This window comes from Phoca vitulina, unplaced genomic scaffold, assembly GCF_004348235.1.
Source record: "Phoca vitulina isolate PV1807 unplaced genomic scaffold, GSC_HSeal_1.0 scaffold71, whole genome shotgun sequence".
In the NCBI taxonomy this organism is placed as follows: Eukaryota; Metazoa; Chordata; class Mammalia; order Carnivora; family Phocidae; genus Phoca; species Phoca vitulina.
In genome coordinates, this window is record NW_022589774.1 from 3,464,839 (window position 1) to 3,486,650 (window position 21,812).

At 35.1% G+C, this 21,812-nt stretch overlaps 1 protein-coding gene across 2 annotated transcripts in view; it reads right to left on the reverse strand.

Annotated features, from left to right (window-relative positions):
* Nucleotides 1–21,812, reverse strand: part of LPGAT1 (lysophosphatidylglycerol acyltransferase 1) — a 77,656-nt gene that overhangs the window by 20,375 nt on the left and 35,469 nt on the right. For both annotated transcript variants that reach the window (XM_032392994.1, XM_032392995.1), the window contains exons 3-6: nucleotides 19,665–19,783; nucleotides 15,248–15,343; nucleotides 11,742–12,015; nucleotides 8,188–8,314 (exon numbers count right to left, since the gene is read on the reverse strand). In XM_032392994.1, the coding sequence (XP_032248885.1) occupies nucleotides 8,188–8,314; nucleotides 11,742–12,015; nucleotides 15,248–15,343; nucleotides 19,665–19,783 (616 nt within the window). The remainder of the gene's footprint in view (nucleotides 1–8,187; nucleotides 8,315–11,741; nucleotides 12,016–15,247; nucleotides 15,344–19,664; nucleotides 19,784–21,812) is intronic.

A 21,812-nucleotide genomic window follows, 5' to 3' on the forward strand; every position in this document is an offset into this window, starting at 1 on the left:
ATATATATCTATTATAAAGGAATCTAAAACATGGGGTGGAGGGAGCTATATGTAAGTACTAATAAATTCAGCATGGTGTTTTAAAAGTCAAAAATAAAACCTGACAAGTCTATGGCTAATAAGGAAATGGGTCATTAAATGTATACACTAAGTAGGATTTTGGAAGGCCACAAAGATTTTGTAACAATATTTTAAAATACTTATAAAATTTGTAATCTTAACACCTAGTACATAGAAAGTACGGGTATAATGTTCATGAAAATGCTATATGGGATAAAGCAGAATATAAACAACTTTTATGCATATTACAGCTACAGCTACATTAAAAACAGATATAAGAACAAATAATAAAAGGAAATATAAAGGAATTTTATGTGAGCATGCTGGAGGAGTGTTTACCCTCTATGAAATATTTTCCATAGTTGCATACTTCTATTTTTGAAAATAAACTTAATATTTCACAAAGTATATAATAAAGGACATCTAAAAATGTTAAAGAAATGTAATCCTTTAACCCCCCAAATCTAAAATATTATCATTTCAACATGTCATCAAGAAAAATTACTGGGATATTTTACAGTCCTTTTTCCTACTAGTTGTTGAAATCCGGTGTGTATTTTCCCTCTGCAGAACATCTCACAGCAGACTCGCCACGTTCCAGGAGCGGCTGCTATACTGGACAGTGCACGTGCAGAGAGCATACACTGTAGCCTTCAGACATTCCTAAGTACTGCATTCCTACCATATGCCAGCATTGCTCTGGGGACTGTCAACAAGACAGAGTATCTGCTCTCAAGGAGGTCATGTTCTAGATGGGGAAGACAGACAGCAATGAGCAAACCAGGAAGATTTCTAACGGTGACTGAATACCTAGATAAAGACGCTAGCTTCACCCTAATCTTATGTTTCATGGCAATGTATCTCACTATCAGGTTACAGGATTATCACACTCATCTTATAAATATGAAACCCGAGGCCTAAATAATGATGTAACATTTCAAACCTATCACATTTGCAACAGTTAAAGGTGATGACTTTGACATACTATTGGAGGAGGTGATCTCTTAATTACTGCTAATGAGATTGTAATCTGATGTCACCATTTCGAGAACTATTTGACTGTGTCCAGTAAAGGTGAAAATACACACACCCTATGATCTAGCACTTCCACGCTGGGCACACACATACCCTACTTTACCTCTCACTTACTAGCATACACTTAGTGAAACAGGTATAAAAATATTCATTGTGACATTGTTTATTATAATAGCAGAAATACTGAGAAAACAGGTATCCAACAATAGAATGAACTGATAATGTGTGACAATAATATTATGGGAACAGAACAGTTAAATAGTGTTAATAGTTCAAATGAATGAAAGGGAACCATAATGTAAAAATAAAAAGATCTAGAAAAAATGCAGAGTGGAAAAATACATGTTGTAAAATGATAAATCACCTATGATTATATACATTTTAAAAAATATACAGACCAACATTATATATCATAAATGTATCTGTACAATAAAAATATTAGGACAGGAAGGCCACACACCAAATTATGACCCTAGTGGCTTTGATGGTGGGAAAGAAGGGGATGGAATTGGGAGGGCAAATAATGGCAACTTAACTTCACAAGACATTCAATAAAAAATCCTAAAGCAAATATGTTAAAATGTCAACATTTGTCCATTCTTGCTAGTGAGCATATTTTCTTTTTTTGTTTTTTAAGATTTTATTTTTAAGTCATCTCTACACCCAGTGTGGGGCTCAACATGCTCTACCTACTGAGCCAGCCAGGCACTGGTGGTGAGCATATTTTCTTAAAAAATATTAGTTAAAAAATCCTTTTCTGAATAAATCCCTCCCTCCGAAATTGAAAGTAAGTTCTTGCTCAAAGTCCCTAGTTAAATGCTTTCTCCAAAGTCACCAAAATTCCAATCAAGTAAGACATGAAAGCAGCACCTCTGCCTTTCGTAATCTGTCTATGCTACTATCTACACTCAAGGTTTTATCTTTTTTAAAGATTTTTAAAAAGAAAAATATAAGCTACTTCTGCCCAAGAGGGCATTTTCTCCAACTCACTGTCCTAATTTGGAGTGAAGCAGACATTTAGATTAAGGACACTGATTACTTTTGCTTTTATCCTTATAAACATTCTATCCCTGTAGTTAAAATCTAATCACGTTTAATTTTCCTATTAAGTCCTTAACAGCAGCATGCCGTGCCCATTACTCCTTTAACAGGAAGAAGCTGTCTTCCAGTGTGACAGTGATAATATAAAAGGGAAAGTGGGAGGAAAGAGTTGTTCGCTCAAATATTGTTTCTTATAATTAAGACTTAGTTCCTTTTTTAAAACAAGCATTACTTTTGAAAAAGATCAGTAATGTGGTTGTATGCATACTAATAAAAAATATCCCCCTAGTTACATACATAATTAGTTACATACAATACATAATATTGGGAAGTAAGGAATAAGAAAGGACATCTTTCTTAAAAAAGAAGAAGAAGAATGTAGCAGGAGGGGAAGAATGAAGGGGGGGAAATCGGAGGGGGGGAAGAACCATGAGAGACGATGGACTCTGAAAAACAAACTGAGGGTTCTAGAGGGGAGGGGGGTGGGAGGATGGGTTAGCCTGGTGATGGGTATTGAGGAGGGCACGTTCTGCATGGAGCACTGGGTGTTATGCACAAACAATGAATCATGGAACACTATATCTAAAACTAATGATGTAATGTATGGGGATTAACATAACAATAAAAAATTAAAAAAAAAAGAAAAAAAAGAAAGGACATCTTTCTTTTTTTTTTTAAAGATTTTATTTATTCATTTGAGAGAGAGAGAGAGCGCACAAGTGGGGGGTAGGGGCAGAGGGAGAGGGAGAAGCAGACTCCCCGCTGAGCTAGGAGCCAGACATGGGACTCCATCCCAGGACCTGGAGATCATGACCTGAGCCGAAGGCAGACGCTTATCCATCTGATCCACCCAGGCACCCCGAAAGGACATCTTTTCTCTTAAAATAATAAGTGGTCTAAGATTAATCTGTGGGGAATGCTAATTTACTAACATTGGATTTATCAATAATCCATACATACTTTATGTATCTTACTAATAGTACTTTGTATTTATAAGGTGCTTTGTGGTTTTTAAAAAAAATTTTTTTTATCAGTATATCATTTGGTGCTCAAACAATGCATTCACTGAAGCCGCAACCTCTAGCCAGAAAGGTCCTCAGATGGGCTGCCTGAAGAGCTATGCATTGGGTTTAATTAGCAAAATGGTCTGGGTACTGAACTACCACTTACTGCAAGTTTCCTAAGGAATAAGCTCCAAACATTTGCCTTAACTTTTGACAGATAACAACACTATCTATTTGTAAGGTACGATCTAGTATAATGTCACAAATGTTTACTTTCTCATTTATGCGGTATTTTAGAAAAGTATTTTACAGCATATAGTAACATATATATTAAGGGCTTTAGGGTTTTCTCTTCTAGAAATCCTAAAAATCAACATATAAACCCAAGAAGTAAGAAGTGAACGGACAATGCAGAAAACTGCTATTGGAAAATAAAAAAATAGTTTATCTCATAACATTTAAAATAAGCTATTGCATTCTTATGCTTTTTTCCTAAGCATCAGTACAGAAACTTAAAATCTAGAAGAATATTCTCCTGCACATTCTGGTAATCTAGACAGTCTTTTCTTATTTAAATAAAGACCAAATGTTTTCTAAGCATTTAGTTTTACTGACACATTATATCTGGAGTCACTCTATAAGGAAAAATGCCTTTAAAAAAAAAAAAAGTTTTATTTATTTAAGTAATCTCTACATCCAATGTGGGGCTTGAACTCATGACCCGAGATCAACAGTCACATGCCTCTATGACTGAGCCAGCCAGGTGCCCCCCAAAATGCCTTTTTTGCTCAGAAATCTCCATACACCTGTCACAGTATGTTCCAATGAGGTATACAGAACAGGGAGTGGAGTTTACCTGGCAGCCTTGACAATAATTTCCAAGAAGAGAAACGTATTAGAAAAATAAAAAATGGCCCAACTACGGATTGTTAAATAATGTCGAAGGATGACAATTGTATTGTTCCCCAAGTACACTCTGATGTTCAAGAATGTTACGGTGTTCTAAGAGTACCCCAGAGGCTCAGAGGCGTCACACGGGAAAGGCCAGTTACTGCCCTCCACGAAATTTACCTAAAATATGGTCAAAGTACTTCATATATACAGAAACTTATTACAGATTTAGTACTTTTGAACTGTTAAATTTTTCCTTAAGTTGTTTATATTTTCAACTTGGGGTTTCCCTTAGAATTATGTTTCATTTCATTACTACCACCTCCAAATTTGCTTTGGTTTGATCTAAAATGGTCATTCAAGTGGTACTAGTGTTCTAGGATTTATATATATTAGGTATTTTCATAAGCTTCTACTAGCTGTATTATTTATTTTAAAATAGAGAAATTAAAATACATGCAGTATTCTAAGTGGGATCTGATAAATGCTGAGCAGAATGGAATAATTAAGTTTTGACTCTGACATGTATACTCTAGCTTATACTGAAAAAAACTAGCAACAGTACCAACTTGCCCAGCTACACCATAATCACCAGGTAATCATTTCAATTAAATTCTCTAAGAATGAGGGGGTGCTTTATTAAAAAAAAAAAAAGTCAGCTGGGGCTAAGAAGAAAACAAATACTTTCTAAATAATATGAATCAAAATTGTACCATATGGCTTAATAGAAAGGTTCTGGATAAATTATGCTTCATTGCAGGAAAAAATACATTCATTAATAGTTATTAAAATCTGCCTATGGATGAAGATAAGGCAACATTAAGCAAAACTACTATTTTTCAGTGAACTTGACAGTTTCCTGAGCACTTTTTCCTTTCTCTCTGGGCACCCACTCCCCACTTTAACCAGTCAATGCTGCTTAGTTTTTCTTGCCAGCCTCCCACATTAAAAGAGAAAGAGATTTGACCTCAGTTATTTATATTATTCACATTTGTATATATATGATTTCCAATGTTGCATTTAAAATCTCTTATTCTAATTGGAAACATCTCATCCTTGTTTAAAGCTTTAAAAATATAACCAAACAACTGGAGAGTTTGAACAAAAACCAATCTCTCTGAGAACAGGAAAAAAAAAATGGGTAAGGAGTACCATGTTTGTTTAAATTTATTTTAATTTCAATGGTGTTATTCCTACCAGGAAAAATCCAAGATAAGCAATAAACAGTTTATTCTGGAATTGAGAAAACTGGAGGTAGGGGGAAGCTCCCCCAAACCCCAATCAAACCAAAAAACAACCCTTTTTTCCCTATCTCCCAGGGTGTACAGATGGCCTACAACAAGACAGGAGGAGACCTACTCAACGTGAGGGTGATAGAGATTTACCCCTGGTTGCTGCCACGGTCATGGCCCACATCGCTTCTCATGAGCTTCTTGCAAACCCTCAAAACGATCCTGTTAACCAGACACCTCTTTCTCTCTGGCCCCTTTCATTTCCCCTCCCTTTCCCATCTGAACACAAGTCCTTCCCTTTTCTTAACACTGGTTAGACAATAAACTCTTTTTATTAAATATCTTTAAAGAACAGCTTACCTCTTTACCTGTCCCAAGACTCCTAGGATGTGTGTGTGTGTGTGTGTGTGTGTGTGTGAGTATGTATGTATAAATAAATAACTGGGCATAATGTGTACTATAGTTAGTATTTTAGGATATGATTCTACATCATGATTTAATCTCTGCTAATCTAATATTTTAGAATTCTCGTCACTATTTCTATGTATGATAATAAAGTTTCTATAATCAAACGTATTTCTTGGGGCACCTGGCTGGCTCAGTCGGTTGGGTCATGATCCTGGGGCTCCGGGATCGAGCCCCGCATCAGGCTCCCTGCTCTGCGGGGAGCCTGCTTCTCCCTCTCCCCACCCCTCAGGCTCTTTCTCACTATCTCTCTCTCTCTCAAATGAATAAATTCTTAAAACAAAAACAAAAAAACCCAATTTCTCAGAAGCTTCAATTTTATCAGTAGAAGTATTTTTCTGTATCAAGCTAACCATTCCACATCTTTTATCTACTATTTGGTTGGATCTCTCAATCAGGAGTCTTTAATCTTTTTTTAAATCCTTAATCTATTTTGAGACTAGATCGAAAGCTGTGAAACTTCTCTGCAGAAAACTGCAGACGTACACAATATTTTGCACAGAGATTGGGTTAGAAAACTCTCTGAGGTCAGACGGCAGCTGCACTTGTGCTGAGCATAACGCACAGAGAAGCTGAATCACTGTGTTTGGACCCTGAGGCCAACGGGGCAGTGTGTGTCCACCACACTCAAATAAAAAAATGTTTTAAATTAAAGTAACATCTGATTTTGAGGGGAAAAAAAAAAAATTCTCAGGTCCATCCAGGTTAAGAAACCCTACTTAAAGTGAATTTAAAGACCTTGAACTTACTCCTGTTAAAATAATTTTGCGAAAAATGGACATTGCTTCAATTTCTTAGATCCCTTATGATTCCATTCATTTTTTTCATCTATAAACTAAAACTGTTTTCTTTTTATTGGTTAAAAAAGAAAGGGCCAACTATAATAGAATGCCTATATAATTAATGTTTTCTTCCTTGTCTCAGTTCCTTTTGGGTATGATGTGCTAGGAAGATCTACATATATCCAATGCAAATACAATCTACATGTGTCTAAAACTTATAACCAAGAGTCAGTTATTTTGGGTTTGGGCACCAGAATTGAGTTTCATTTATAGATTACAATTTAAAAATTTACTGAAGGCTAGATAAGCTTCGTATATATGAAAATAAAACTGTTCCTGGAGAAATTCTGTCAGGGCCTAGCATACTGCCTTATACACAGTAAGTGCTTAGTAAGTAAAACGGACAGCATACGTGGAATGGATGGAGTCAGTGCGGTCACACATGAACTTCACCATTTAGCAATGTAAGTCACATAGCGGAATCAACTGTAATTTTACAGTTACTGCTTCCATACCAAAAACCCAAATTGTAATATTTAAGTTTTAAAACTTTAGTTTCAAATTATTCCAATGTTGTACTTCTATTTGTAAAACTATGATGGTTTATACATATGAAAACATGGACCTATTTACTCTCAATGAGTATGTAATTTGAGTAGTTTTCCTCTTGAATTGAGGGCTTTTGTGGCAATTGTGAACTTCTCGGGGACCAACTGCTTACTTTGTTGCTTGTTTTTTTAAATTAACATATAATGTATTATTTGTTTCATAGGTACAGGTCTGTGATTCATCAGTCTTATACAACACCCACTTTGTAACTGAGTTGCCAGGAGTTGAGCTCTTTGACCAGGAAACAGAGTAAAATATAAATGGCTTATAAAGTGGTCAAATCTACCCAGGCTTCATCAGCATCGTGCTTTAATATAAAAACCTTTTAAAAAAGCAATCTAGGGGAGCCTGGGTGGCTCAGTCATTAAGCGTCTGCCTTCGGCTCAGGTCATGATCCCAGGGTCCTGGGATGGAGCCCCACATTGGGCTCTCTGCTCCATGGGAAGCCTGCTTCTCCCTCTCCCACACCCCCTGCTTGTGTTCCCTCTCTCACTGTGTCTCTCTCTCTGTCAAATAAGTAAATAAAATCTTTTAAAAAAAAATTAAAAATTAAAAAATTAAAAAGCAATCTACATTAAAAAATCTCAAGAAGCTGGTACAGAATATTCAATAAATGTTTTTGCTGTTGTTCATGCAAATGATACATTAAAATGTTAAATATTAAAACATTAAAAATTTTAAAGTGTAAGTTTTAGCTAAATTCTCAATTTAATCATTTAGAAGATCTTATGTGACTCAATGATTTAAAAACAAATTCCACTTCTATTAATACAAATCTGCTTAGCCCAAATGAGCATATATTTATGCTTGATGTTTGCCTCTAATTACTTTTGCTCAGAGTGTCAGGCAATCAAGTAATCACAGTGCCTCCAGAATGCCATTTTTAGAGACTTTTACCACTCAGTGAAAATAACTACTTCAAATGATATTTTCATATTAAAAAGTCAGCATAAGAATGATTTTGAGCCAACTATTTTCACTATTGATTAAAACGTTAATATTAACACACTGTCTTGAGATAGTACTTTATGTTGGGTATATGCTGGGTTACTAACACAAAATTCTTACCTGTAATGTACATGTGTGACTGTTGGTTTCCTATACCCAAGGATCCAGGTTTGAATATCTATGGGTTCAGCTTTGGGATAAGCTATAGTTGTATCTATTATCCACTGGAGGCCTTTTGATTTGCTCTCTGAGGATAAAGCAAAAAACAACTTAAAACTGGATCAATTTTTGTATTATATACAACAAATAATACAGTATAAGTAAAGCATATTGCTGTACCTTCTGCTTTATGAAAACAGGATGAACTTTGGTGTCACTGTTTTATATGATATACTTAGGATGATATCAAGCATTTCTTAATATGAAATTGCTGAATCTCAAACAAATGAACAAATAACAGAGCACTATTATTATTGAATGTGCACCATTCAAGCATTCAATACAACAGTGCACTGTCAAGGTCTAATTTATATTTTATCACTCAAAAGTCAGAAGCTAAAGTATCACATCACAAAAGTAAAAAAACAGACCTCAGAATAAAACAAATCCATTCACCAAATACAATACAATACAATGCAAACATCAAGATTTGTGATACTTTGAAGACATTAATAAATACTGGAATAAGGCCCCAAATTAAGCATTTTATTGACACCAGATTGTCAGTTGCTGTTCTTATTTAACACAAAGAAAAAACTCCTCCCATTTTAGCTCTATGCAAATAAAACAGTAAAACTGTCCACTCTTTGGTAGGTACGACAGGTAATTACTATTATAAGAGGCTGTGGGAAAGCTCTGTTTACTTTGGTTGTTGGCACGCTGCTTTTATTCCCAGCATGGAGTACAAAGTTGAACAAGAATTGAGAGGGGAATCCACACAGAGAATGCTGATAGCCAGTCTTGGGTGACAGTCTGCCCTTTGTTTGAAGTATTTAAGAGAGCTCTAAAAAAATAAAACTTATTCTCAAACATAAGTCTAAATGTGCATTAAGAATCAATGATATTTTACTTTTGTACATCAAATAACTAAAAAGTGACCTTAAGCTTTAAAAAATTTTAGAAATATTCTGAAGGGGAAAAATACTCATAGAAATAAGTAAAAAAAATATTTAAATAACCTATTGCTAAAGGAACAGAGTTTATGTAAAGAAACACATTTTAACAAGCTATCAGTGATGTACATGCTGAAATGTTTAGGAGTAAAGTATACTGATGTCTGCAACTTACTTTGATTGCATTAAAAAACAAACACGATGCACTAATGGATTGATAGAAGGATGGAAAAAGATACAATAAAGCAAATACAGTAAAATGTTAATTACAGAATCTAGTTGGTCAGCTAATGGATATTAACTGTAAAATTCTTTCAACTTTTTATGTATGCTTGAAAATTTTTATAATAAAATCATTGGGAAAAATCACCAGAGTTCAGTTTAGTATTTATTAAATCATACAATAAACAAAAAATACTAACCCTTTTAAACCCTTTTAAAATTAATCAGACACAATTTTCATATGTATATGGATTATATATATATATATATATATATATATATATATTTAAGTAGGTTCCACACTCAGCGTGGAGCCCAATGTGGGGCCCAAACTCACAACCCTGAGATCAAGACCTGAGCCAAGATCAAGTCAGATGCTCAACCAACTGAGCCACCTGGGCGCCCCAGTATATGGATCATATATTAAAACAGAGATGAAGGCATATTTGTATGAAACAGAACACTAAATAGTAAATATGAACGCTAGAGAAAATAAAATACAAAATACCAAAACATAGAGAAAAAAATGGTAAAATACAACTGAAACTAGTTTTGGGGTATGTAACTTTCTAGAATTTCTTACAACTTTTCCTAAGCCCGTAGAATAAAAATTCTAACCAAGGTAAGATAAATAATAAGCTACTTTGCTTTTATTATAAAAAGAAATTGTTTCTCTCCAAGAGAAAAAACATTTTCTTCATGATTGTGTGATCAATATCACAACAGCCCCTACCCTTGTGATCTAGAACACCACAGGGTATTATTGACTGGGCAAAACTGTTTAAAAAAACAGCAGTCTTTATTAGTGCAACTAATCCTATTTGGAAGATCTTTGCCTTCAAGCTTTGGCTTGGCTGACATTGCCACCGTGTCTGTCTGAAGCTATTCTGAACTTTCCTTTTCTATTAAAAGACTCTTTCAATTTGTCTTTTTAATAGATGATGAAAGATTAAGAGAGCTGACTGCCAAGCAGCTGCTTAAAAAAAAAAAAAATGAAAGGAAAACTCAGTGCAGTCCTACAGGCATTATCTCTATGTCTGGTCCTAACCATCATTAAAAACACATATTTCTGAGGGCCAATCATTTCCATTTTTATTTTATCTAAAGAATATATTTTTTTAAATAGCAAAATACTACTAAGGAAACAGGCCTAGTGGGTTTCTTTCAGTCTTTTAATTTATCATTTATCACCCAATTTCACAGTGTCTCAGATAAATTCAAAAGGGTCTTCATGCTATTGGCACAATTCTGCAAACCTTCACAGTTCTCCAGGCTATCTCCAAAACAGTTGCATCTTTGAGTATGGTTTGCTTTTTCCTGGCCGTAAGAGTAATACATACTCATTATTTAAAAAAAAATCAGAAGTATTCAGAAATGGGGGGAGATCATCCATAATGTTACCACTCAGAGAGGCAATCACTGCTGACATTTGGGATCTTTCCCTTCACTCATTTTCCACTGCTTATTGTTGACATATTTGAGCTCACAATAGTTTCACAAGAGTTGTATGTTCTCCCACTCCATGAACATGATAGAGCATAAGCACTTTCCAAGCCATAAAAATTCTCTATAAACATCATTTGTGATGGCTGTGTTGTACTGTGTTGGATGGATATTTGATAATTACTTGTCTGTTCTCCTTTCTGGCTATTTCCAATTTTTTGCTATTGAAAATAATTGTGAAAATAATAATAAATAAATAAATAGATAAATAAATAAAAATAATGCTGTGATAAACCTCTTTACCATGTATGTCTTATTATTTCCTTTTGATAAGTATTATTTGTAGTGGAATAATGGAGTCATTTATCAACACCTGAAGGCTCTTAATAAACACTGTCAAACTGCATTAAGTTCATACTCTGTATTAAAAGCAAACCAAAAAAGCTTTCTAAATTTGATAAATGAAAAAAATATACATTATTACAATTTGCATTTGCATATCTATGATTAGCTTTTCAAATTAGCGATTTCTATTCCTGTACCTCTAAGCTAGCAATTCCACTGCTGGGAATCTATACTCCAGACTATACTTCCACAAATATATGAAGATATTTATAGGAATGTTTACTGCAGCAGTGGGAATGGCCAGGAGTAAAGGTAGGTGGGGTAAGGGAAAGACACCTTTGACTTTATGCATTTTGTATTATTCAAATAAATTATTGTAAGCATGAACTAACTTCTGAAAATAGAAACATTAAAATATTAAATTTGCATCTTCTCCCTATTATTTCTGTTTGACAAAAATTATAAATATAAAAAAGAACAATAATGTTATCTTTTGGAACTCCAGAGAATCCGGAGTTCCGACAAAAGAAAAAGTGCTAAAAGCCATCATACCTAATTCTTTAGCATCTCCTCCTGCGGGACTTCCATTTTCCTGTCGTGCGACAAGTGCACTCAAGATAATGTTTGTTGCTCCAATCCTTGGCAGAGTGACATGTGTAAGAAATGGCAAGTTATTTTTTTTGGCAAATGCTTGACTTGTTTCTCGCCTCTTCCTGAGGAAGCCCCCTTCTGGAAACAAAACAATCCATTTTCGATCTCTGTTCCTATAATTCTCTTCTAGGTGCTTTTTGAGAAGAAGAAGCTGCTGGTCACGATGAGATTTTCCCTAAGAAGGCAGACACACATATAATAAGAATAGGCACATTTGATATTAAAATACCATAAAATTAAATAGAAATAACAGCTTCTAAAGTAAATCCCACTCATAGACTAGAAGAGCAATTTCCCCCCATGTACTTCCCCCTTTGAACACAGTGGTGAAAAGAAGTGATTAGCACTTACATGACATTAGCACTCCAGAAGCAAAAAAAAAAAAAAAAAAAAAAATTGCTCTAATTGCCCCTGAGAGTCTACTCATTCATCAGTTCAGTGACTACTGAAGCCTTGCACTGGAACCTCAGGAGAAAGTGAGCACTCAGTGCCTACTACTTGGCAGGCACGGTCCTACATGCTGGAGATAGAAAAGTAGGTAAGAGACCCTCATGGAGCTTACCTGAGTGGAAAAGATAGAAAACTAAAAAGTGTAAATTCAGATAGTGATGTGTTAGGAGGAAAAAGAGTAAGAGGATAGAGAAGGTCAACGAGGTCAGGAAGAACAGCCCCAATGAGCTGGTAATGGGAGGGAACCAGTCAAGTGGAAAGGAGAGGCAGAGCTCTCCAGGTGACAAGAATAGAAAGGACAAAGGCCCTGAGATGGATGTTCCAAGAGCAGTACGAAGGCCAGTGTGGCTGATGTGTAAGGAGTGAGGAAGACAGTGGTAGGAGAGGAAATTGCAGAGAGAGGTGGGGGACAGAGAGGAAAGGCCTTGAACTTGGTAAGTAGTTTGGGATGAGAAGTCAATGGGTGGTTTTGAAGAAGGGAGGGTCATCCTCTTATTTACATAAAAAAAAAAAATCTGGGGCGCCTGGGTGGCTCAGTCGTTAAGCGTCTGCCTTTGGCTCAGGTCATGATCCCGGGATCCTGGGATCGAGTCCCACGTCGGGCTCCCCGCTCAGCGGGAAGCCTGCTTCTCCCTCTCCCACTCCCCCTGCTTGTGTTCCCTCTCTCACTGTGTCTCTCTCTGTCAAATAAATAAAATCTTTAAAAAAAAAAAAATCTGCTGGCTCCAGTGACAGACTCCAGCAGATAAGTCAGGAGACTATTGTAAGTCCAGGCAAGGGGGTGTGATGAGATCGGACTATGGTGTATTGATGAGAAGTGGATACGTTCAGGAGAGTCTGAAAGTAGAGCAAACAGGCCATTCTAATGGACTGGACCTTAGTGTGAAGAAAAGAGAAGAAAGAGGATGACTTGGAGACTGAAAGAAGAATCCAGAAAAATTTGTAGGAAAGCCTAAAACCCACAGACAAATATTACAAAGGTTCTTCCTTCCAGTATAGTCGATTCACTAATAATTTTCCAGCCAACACAATTACAGAAGGCCCCCAAATAATTTGTATGCATTCAGTCTTTAAATTACTCCAATGCAAAACAAGTAAAACATTTTCTTATTTTACTGAATTGAACTGATCATGATTAAGCTTTATTTATTAAGTTCCCAAGACTGCACGTAAAATATTTTTATATTCTGGGAAATATCTAGTAGTAAAGTCCAACAGACTTTCTTTAAAAATAATACTTTTTCTCTCTCCCCTCCCCTCATGTTACAGATTTTTATTACTATCTATCAGGGGGAAAAAAGGTTGCTCTTTAGAAATGAACTTGCAATATTTCTGATAATTTTGAAATACAATCTTTAAGTATGTAAAACTTTACATTGCAATAAAAAGGAAAATGTTTCGGAGTACATTATTTTCTACACTTATCTCCTCAAAGTACACTGATCATTTAGTATAATTTAGTGATGCCTGAGGATCATCAACAGGGTCAATTGTTATAACTGTGATAATTTCCTCAGACTCTCATGATGGAGAGGGCTCTGCATTCCCCTAGGCTGCTAAGGTGCAATGGTTGCTTCTGCTTCTTCCCCTCCAGTGGTACTCAAAGTATTATGCTAATTTCCTTGTTAAGTTTTTCCCATCACTGTTTATTTTGTCTCAAGCTTGTGGCCAATCCCCATTGCCACTTTCTCCTGAGGTTCCAGTGCAATGCTTTCATTCATCTTTCTGCTCAGAAGAACCAAGAGTATTTCCAGAAGAAACTAGATCATTGCACAGCATGTGAAAAACAAAATGTTCTGTACAAAGAAGTGTCTGGAGTAAAGTATATGTGTTTTGTGACACCTACAGACACCTTGGAAGTTTCTCTATATGCTTCCAGCTTATTTCTGAATTTGTGATTCTCAGATGAGGCCTAATCAGATTCACCAGTTATTCATTAAGTACTTATATGTGCAAGGCTGAAGCTGCTAAATATATAAATATCAGATAAGTGCGGCATTACCATACATAAAAACTCTTGCGTATCATATTTCAGTTTTTGAGAAAATCAAGCATGTGATACTAGTAGCATACCAGGGAAATACCATAATGTAGTGCTGACTTGGTAAGAGGGTATGATTCTTCCTCCTACACTAACTAAACTTACCCCTGATCCTTGGGAACCATTCTCAATCTACTTTCCTCTTATCAAACTCATACTTATTCTTCTCTAAAGTTTTTCTGAGTTCATAAAAATCTGATGGAGTCACTTTTCCTACTATGAATTCCCAAAATACGTTCTTCTGCCTTTCTTTCTTTCTCCCTTTCCTTCCTTCCTTCCTTTCCTTCCTTCCTCTTTCTTTCTTCCTTTCCTTTCCTTTTCTTTCTATCTATCTTTCTGTCTACCTTTCTATCTACCTACCTATCTACCCACCTACTGGCAATTTAGATACCTCCTCTATCATGTAACAGTGACTTGTCAATAAAAATAGTAGTGAAAATACAGATGATGATGATAGTGGTAATCATGAGAAAAATGATGAAGAAGGGAGCAGGCACTGTTCTGAGTGTATTATTTCATTTAACTCCCACCCTATGAGGGCAGTACCTCTTATTCTCATCTGAAAAATCAGAAAACTTGGAAAGTTTAAATAACTTGCCTGATTCACATAGCTAAGAAGCAGAAGAGCTGAGAATGTGGCAGGTGCTTGATAAATCTTTACTAAACATTGTACTGTTTAGATGGGATGAGGAGGGTAGAGATTAGAATATTTGCAATGTCACCATTTTACTGCTTGAGCATATAAATGTTGAAATTCAGATTGAAATAAATGTTTCAGAGAACAAAGATTCAGAGGAAGAGCTCCCTGAGATACTAGAGCTCTCTCTATTATAATTGGTTTGGGTATGCCTATGTTTATAATAAAGGATCACTTTGATCAGGCTTTCACTGTGAAAAAGGAATGCTCATTACTCACCTGTCTTATAAAGAAGTCTCCGTGAATTAGAGAAACAATTCCAAAGTTTGTGTACTTAAAAATATGATCCATCAACCACATCATTTGAGCAACAACCTAAAATATTTAAAAGCAAGAAATAATTACATGTTAAGTAGAAGAAACCTGCTATAGTCTAGCCAGGGCTCTAAGTTTTAAATACAACCATCTAAGCATCCTCTTAAAAGTAAATATTTTAAATCTGGTGTTTATTTCTACAATTAAAGCACCAAGTCTCCATGAAAAATTACTGGTCTTGATTCCAAGTCTTGAAATCCCAGGTCTGAGGGATATATATTGTTGTGTAACAAGTAAAACTGAATTAACTTCTTAAATTTGGACTTAATGATTCCAAATTTGTTCTACCCTAAACAAAATCTCTGGTAATTCTTATATAACTTGTAAAATTATTTTGAAACAATAAAATGAAGTCATCAAATGAGGGCTATAAGTTTAATTAATAAGCACTAAAGCTTTATAAAAATGTGACTTTACCTTAATGGCTAAAATATTAAAAATTATAAATTATAAATGTATAAATGTAAAACTATAAAATTTTATAAAAGTACAAAAATGTCCAAAATAAAAGAACATTCAAAATTCATTTCATAAAACGATTTATGCATTAGATTATGTTAAGAATATTTGTTAGTTTATGCAAGGCCATACTCTTTGCCAGCATAAAAATATTTATAGCACCTCAGTTCTTAAACACAGAAATAGTATCCCTTGCTGATTAAAAAAAAAAAAAGTAATACTCATTTTAGAGCAAAAGACTTTATTTCAAACAAATTTCAAAATTAAAAGTAAGTGTAAATAGGGGTCTAATTAATAAGCTAGTTAATTGTTCCTCCCTGCTGAGGAAATGGCATTCCTCATTATAATCCTTAAATAAATTCATTAAAAGCTACAGCCTCAATCAAGAATGCAATAGAGCTCTACTTTGGTTTCTATGGGAATAACACATGTAAACTTCATCTCGAAGCACCAAATTATATGAACTTACATATTAGGAAAAAAATAAGCACTGACATCGCTGGTGCTTTTACAAAAACATTATAAAAGCTGACAAATAATATAACATTAAAGCTTATGCCTTAATTTTTCAGCATCACTATATAGTTCAACTACACAACTCCTACCCCATCAGCTTTACTATGTTAAATCCCTTTAAAAAATAAAAATACATGCCCAGTGAAGAAGTGATTCCCCAAGGCAATTAATACAGAATAAAATGATTGCCAACATCTCATTTTTCAGTCTTGTTTTGCTTTGTAATGATGATTACTTTGTTTAAATAAATTGAGATTTGAACTAAATGGAATTTGCTGTAAAGTGTCCCAAGGAACAAAACATAGCTTCAACCTATAAAATACTTGAGCTTTATACACAGTATGAAGTTTAGTGGCAATTTATTGGTTTCTGGGTTTAAAATACCAATGCTAAAGCCACTAGTTTTTATGTTTAACCTTACATTTACAGTGGATTTATCTCTTCAGTTAGAAGGGTCACCTAAAACAAATCCATTCGTAAGACAGCCAAGCTATCTTCTGAGATTTGTATGCATAATTCTGTCCCAACTTATTTTAGGGGAAATGTTACAAGTCAATAAATGTTTATTATATGTCTAATAAAGTTCTTTTGACAGAAATAAAAATTCTTAGTTTTATCATCATTTGTTATAAAAGGGTATGACTCAATTCACAGATACTTATTTAAAAGGTACCAGCACATTTGGAAAATACAATGAATCCTTTGTTTCATATTCCTCAAAAGAGGGCCAGTAAACACCAGCTGCCTGAAGCAACTCTCAGTGTTTCATAGGTCTGTCACTCAGAGCTCTGTTAGGTAATTCCAAGAAACAGAATTGGCCCACATCAATTAGTCTTTATCTGGAACCATGGGTTTTCTACCTATCAAAAAATCTAGAGAGGCTTACATGAAGGACTACGTTCTTTATATCCTTCTGAAAGTATAGTTAAGTCAATGGTTCTCCTGTTTAGAAATGTGTAAGGACAATTTGGGTTGTCACAAAGGGTAGGTAGGGCGTGCTACCAGCATTTAGTGGGTAGTAGTCAGGTATGGAAAACATCCAGCAATGCCCAGGACAGTTCAGGAAAACAGTGTTGTCCTACTAATGGGCCAACGGGACCCCCGCTAACACTGAAGGGTGCTACAAGAAGTCTCCTGAATTCCAAAAGCTATGTTACACTCACATATTGCCATTAAACTAGTATTTTTTAATTGGCCCACAATTTAGCATTAGCCTTCTTTCTTTGAATGTACCCACGGAGTATGCAATAAGTCAAGTAAACATTCTTACTGGTAAATATAAATTAGTATTGGGCGCCTGGGTGGCTCAGTTGTTAAGCATCTGCCTTCGGCTCAGGTCATGATCCCAGGGTCCTGGGATCGAGTCCCGCATCGGGCTCCCTGCTCAGCAGGAAGCCTGCTTCTCCCTCTCCCACTCCCCCTTGCTTGTGTTCCTGCTCTCGCTATCTCTCTCTCTGTCAAATAAATAAATAAAATCTTTAAAATATATATATATAAATTAGTATTGCCCCATACATATTAGGCAGAAGGGAGAGATTATGATGCTTCCAGCTTTATATTTCTCAATTACTCCTTTATGAAAGAAGACAAAAAAATTCCTCATGATTTCAAATTATTCACTAATATCAGATCATAATAAAAATGTTTAGTATAACTCATCTGAAAATAAAAACAAAATTACTCTGGACAGAAAAATGAACCTAAGTCATACTAACAGAAATCTTTTTACAAAAGCAAACTAACAAGACAAATTTTCTTTTGTCCACATAATTGGTGAATTTCAGATTACCTAATATTCTAGTTAATACAGTTATCATCCATGCCAAACTCGGGTGAGAGTGATTAAGTTAGGCATATTTATACTGACCATTGTAATCATTCTTTGAAATTCAAAAACCAATTAAGGATGCTGTAAACCCTCAGAAAAATCACTATGAATGTAATGACCATATCAGTAAGAATAAAAATGTTAATTGGGGATTCTCTTTGATGAAAACTAAATAAACTAGGCTTTACAAAATTTTAACATCATCACAAGTAATAAATATTATTATAAGTGCAAATACATTTATACAGTGATATTCTTTTAACAGTTCAAGATTCTGAATATAAGAAAGGATTGAATTTATTCCACATTCCAGCAAGATTATGCCTCTGCTTTTCAGATAAACATGAAAAACAGATTCTACAATAGTCAAGCATATTTTACTTTACTCTCACTTCATTTTCTGACCCCTCACCCTGACCTACTGAATCAAAATCTCTAGGAACTAAACATACCAGGCTTAGTTTGCTTTGGTGTTCTGGCCAAGACTGTTTCACTAAGGAAGAAGGCCCTTGCTTCACCACTCTAACTAGGCCAAGTTTATGTCCTTTGCCTTCTACAAAGTTTTCTATACCTGTCATACATGGGGAACTCACCCTCCACTAAATACCTTTCGCTTTGCAATTAAGTACTGTTCACTATACTTTCCTTCCACCAATGCTGGACTGTTAGCTCCTTTGAGAGGACAGTGTCTTACAGGATGGTGTTCAATCCTTACAGTCACTGACCATGAATATGAAGCACTTAATAAACATCTATGGGTTTGTTTCTTTACTATTACGATAAATACTAACTCCATTAATTTATACACTTTCTATTTAGTTTTCTATGAACACAACCTCTTTAACTTCTAAGGTGATAATTCTTTTAATGCTAATTTATTACTTATTACTTTAATGTTAATTTATAATATAAATTTATTATATAAATTCAAAACTGAATTTATTTTAAACCCACCCAGTTGATAGATGTATTTTAGTTATCAATAGAAGCCATGTAAAACCAACGGTTCATACATAGCCTAGTAACACTTAATAAAATGGGCCTAATATCTTTCCTTTCAATTTGCTTTATAAAGGAAATCCAAAATATTTACATTTTTTTTTTCTTCTGGCTAAAGAGCCCCAAGATCATCTAATTCACTGACCAACTAGACTCTTCTATCTTAAACAATACTGCTTTTTGTGTCTGTATTTTTCAAACTAGTAACCCACCACTTCACCTCAAGACAGCCCCCAATCTGAACATCTTAACTCTGATTTTGCCTCAATTACTTTTTTAAATAGCTCTATGGAGATATCATCCACATTATTTTCCAGTTACTTTTTTGAAAGTCTCCACATTCCTGTCCTGGAGTTGGAATTATACTTAGAATTATGTATATATATTTTTTAATTTTTCTCAATTTTCAGGAAAAGTAGAGATATTAAAGTTTACGTTCCAAACCATAGTACGATACTTGAATAGATTCTTCATTAACCTCCCCCTCCTGCTCTCTACATCTGCCTTCAGGATGCTTACCAGTCCTTTGTCCTGGAGACACATCATCAGAGTGCATACATCTCCTGTTGCCTGATGATTGACCAACATTACTGCTTCATCTTGTGAAACTGCTTTAATATCGTCCCCCCATTCCATCACTGGAAGAATAAAAAAGCTGTCACTTTAGAGATTTTACATTATAGAAAATATTAGACAAACTGGTGTACATCCATGATGATAGATCACTTAACTAAAACTTTGAAAGTCTGAACTAAGTTTACTTCCAATAAGTATCAGGCTGTCGATATAATATTGTATAAAGCCCCCAATATCCATTAAAATGTAAAAATGGTCATCCTTTGATCGAGAAGTTCTACTTCTTAGAATTTATCCTGCAGAAACATTTGTCCAAATAGGCAAAGATAGATGCATAAAGGATGTTTATTGGAACTTAAATATTCACCAATAGGGGAGTAGATAAGAAAGTTATGATATAATGGAAGAGTATAAATCCACTGAAAGAATAGACAGTATCTCTATACACTAACGCAAAAAGGACTTCTTATCAAGGAAATAAAGCAAATCACAAAACAGTATATATAGTGCGATTCCACCTTTTTAAAGAAGGAATAAAATTTATGTCATTTAATACAATAAAAAAAGTCTAGGGGAATGAATTCTGAACTATTGATATTGATCATGATTGGGACAAGGTTTCCAGAGCCCCTCAAATTCTACCTTATAATAAAATGTGAAAACATTACAAATATATGCAAGTATTTTCACTTTTAAATAAGAAAACTAATAAAGATGTTACACTTATTAAGAACCTCCAGACAAGAAGTCATTGTACCAGAACCTGTACGTACACTCTAAGGAAAACACTGGTATCTCCATGTAGTTATGCCTCATTTTACAGTAAATCTACTTCACAGAAAAAAGATAATTGAGCATCAGTTTTGAACATCAGGATTCTACAAGACAAAGGTTCCAGGGTTCCTCAAATGTCTGACATGAATTACGAGAGGCTGATTATACATTAGCATTCACTCCTCTCATGCACGGCTAAAGGCAAAGAAGTCAACCCACCTGCCTGTAAGAGTTCTGGATGCAATAGGCATGGGGAGATGCGGAGCTCACCTGCTCTGCCTCCTCCAGCCTCCCTCCTTCTCCAGCCACCCTCCACTGTCACCCCAACATAGTGGAGCTCCTCATAAGAGTTCATGTGAGAAAACGGGTCTGCTAATTGTTTCTTTCTGTTAAAACCCATTTAAGCAAGGTATCTATTTATTGATTTTAAAGACCTTAAAATTTGTATTAAGGAAATTTTCAGCTGGGCTAAACCTAGTCTTAAGTTGTGGGACCGCTTTGCAAAGTGAGGTATTCTAATCATTACCAACACTCAAATGTTATTACCAACACTCAAATAGCTTATACTGTACGGGAAAATTTTTATTTTAGTTTTTTTTAAATGAATGCAGCATAAAACTACACTAAAGGGATGTCAAATAATCCTTAAGGAATGGAGGTAGAACACTGGGAGAGAACCCAGCCCAGCCCCTTGAAAAAGGCAGCAGCACCAACTTTCCTTCCAGTGGCCTTTCCTTCCCCAAGTTCCCAACTCAGCTCAGCTGACAAGCTAACTACTGAAACATATTTAAACAGCTGCTGTATCATACACTGCTGTGGGGAGTATGAATTGGTACAATTTGGGAAGTCAATCTGGCAATATATATCAAAACTGAGAAATGCAGAAATCTTTTTATCCAGAAATTCTACTTCTAGGAATTCAACTTACAGATATACTTATTTATGTGCAGACTGACACATATGCAAAACTAGTTATCACAGCCTTATTTGTAAGAGCAAAGAGGAAGGGGCGCCTGGGTGGCACAGTTGGTTAAGTGACCGACTCTTGGTTTTGGCTCCAGTCATGATCTCATGGTCTTGAGGTCGAGCCCTGTGTCAGGCTCTAGACCCAGCTTGGAGTCTGCTTAAGATCCTCTCTCCCTTTCACTCTGTCCCTCCCTCCCTTTCGTGCTCTTTCTCTCTAAAACAAATAAATAAATCTTTAAAAAAAAAAAAAAAGGGAGGAAAGAGGAAAACAACTCAAAAGGGAGACTAGCTCAAATTCATAGAAATTGAAAAACAATGATGGTTTCCAGGAGGGGGAAATGGGAAGGTGCT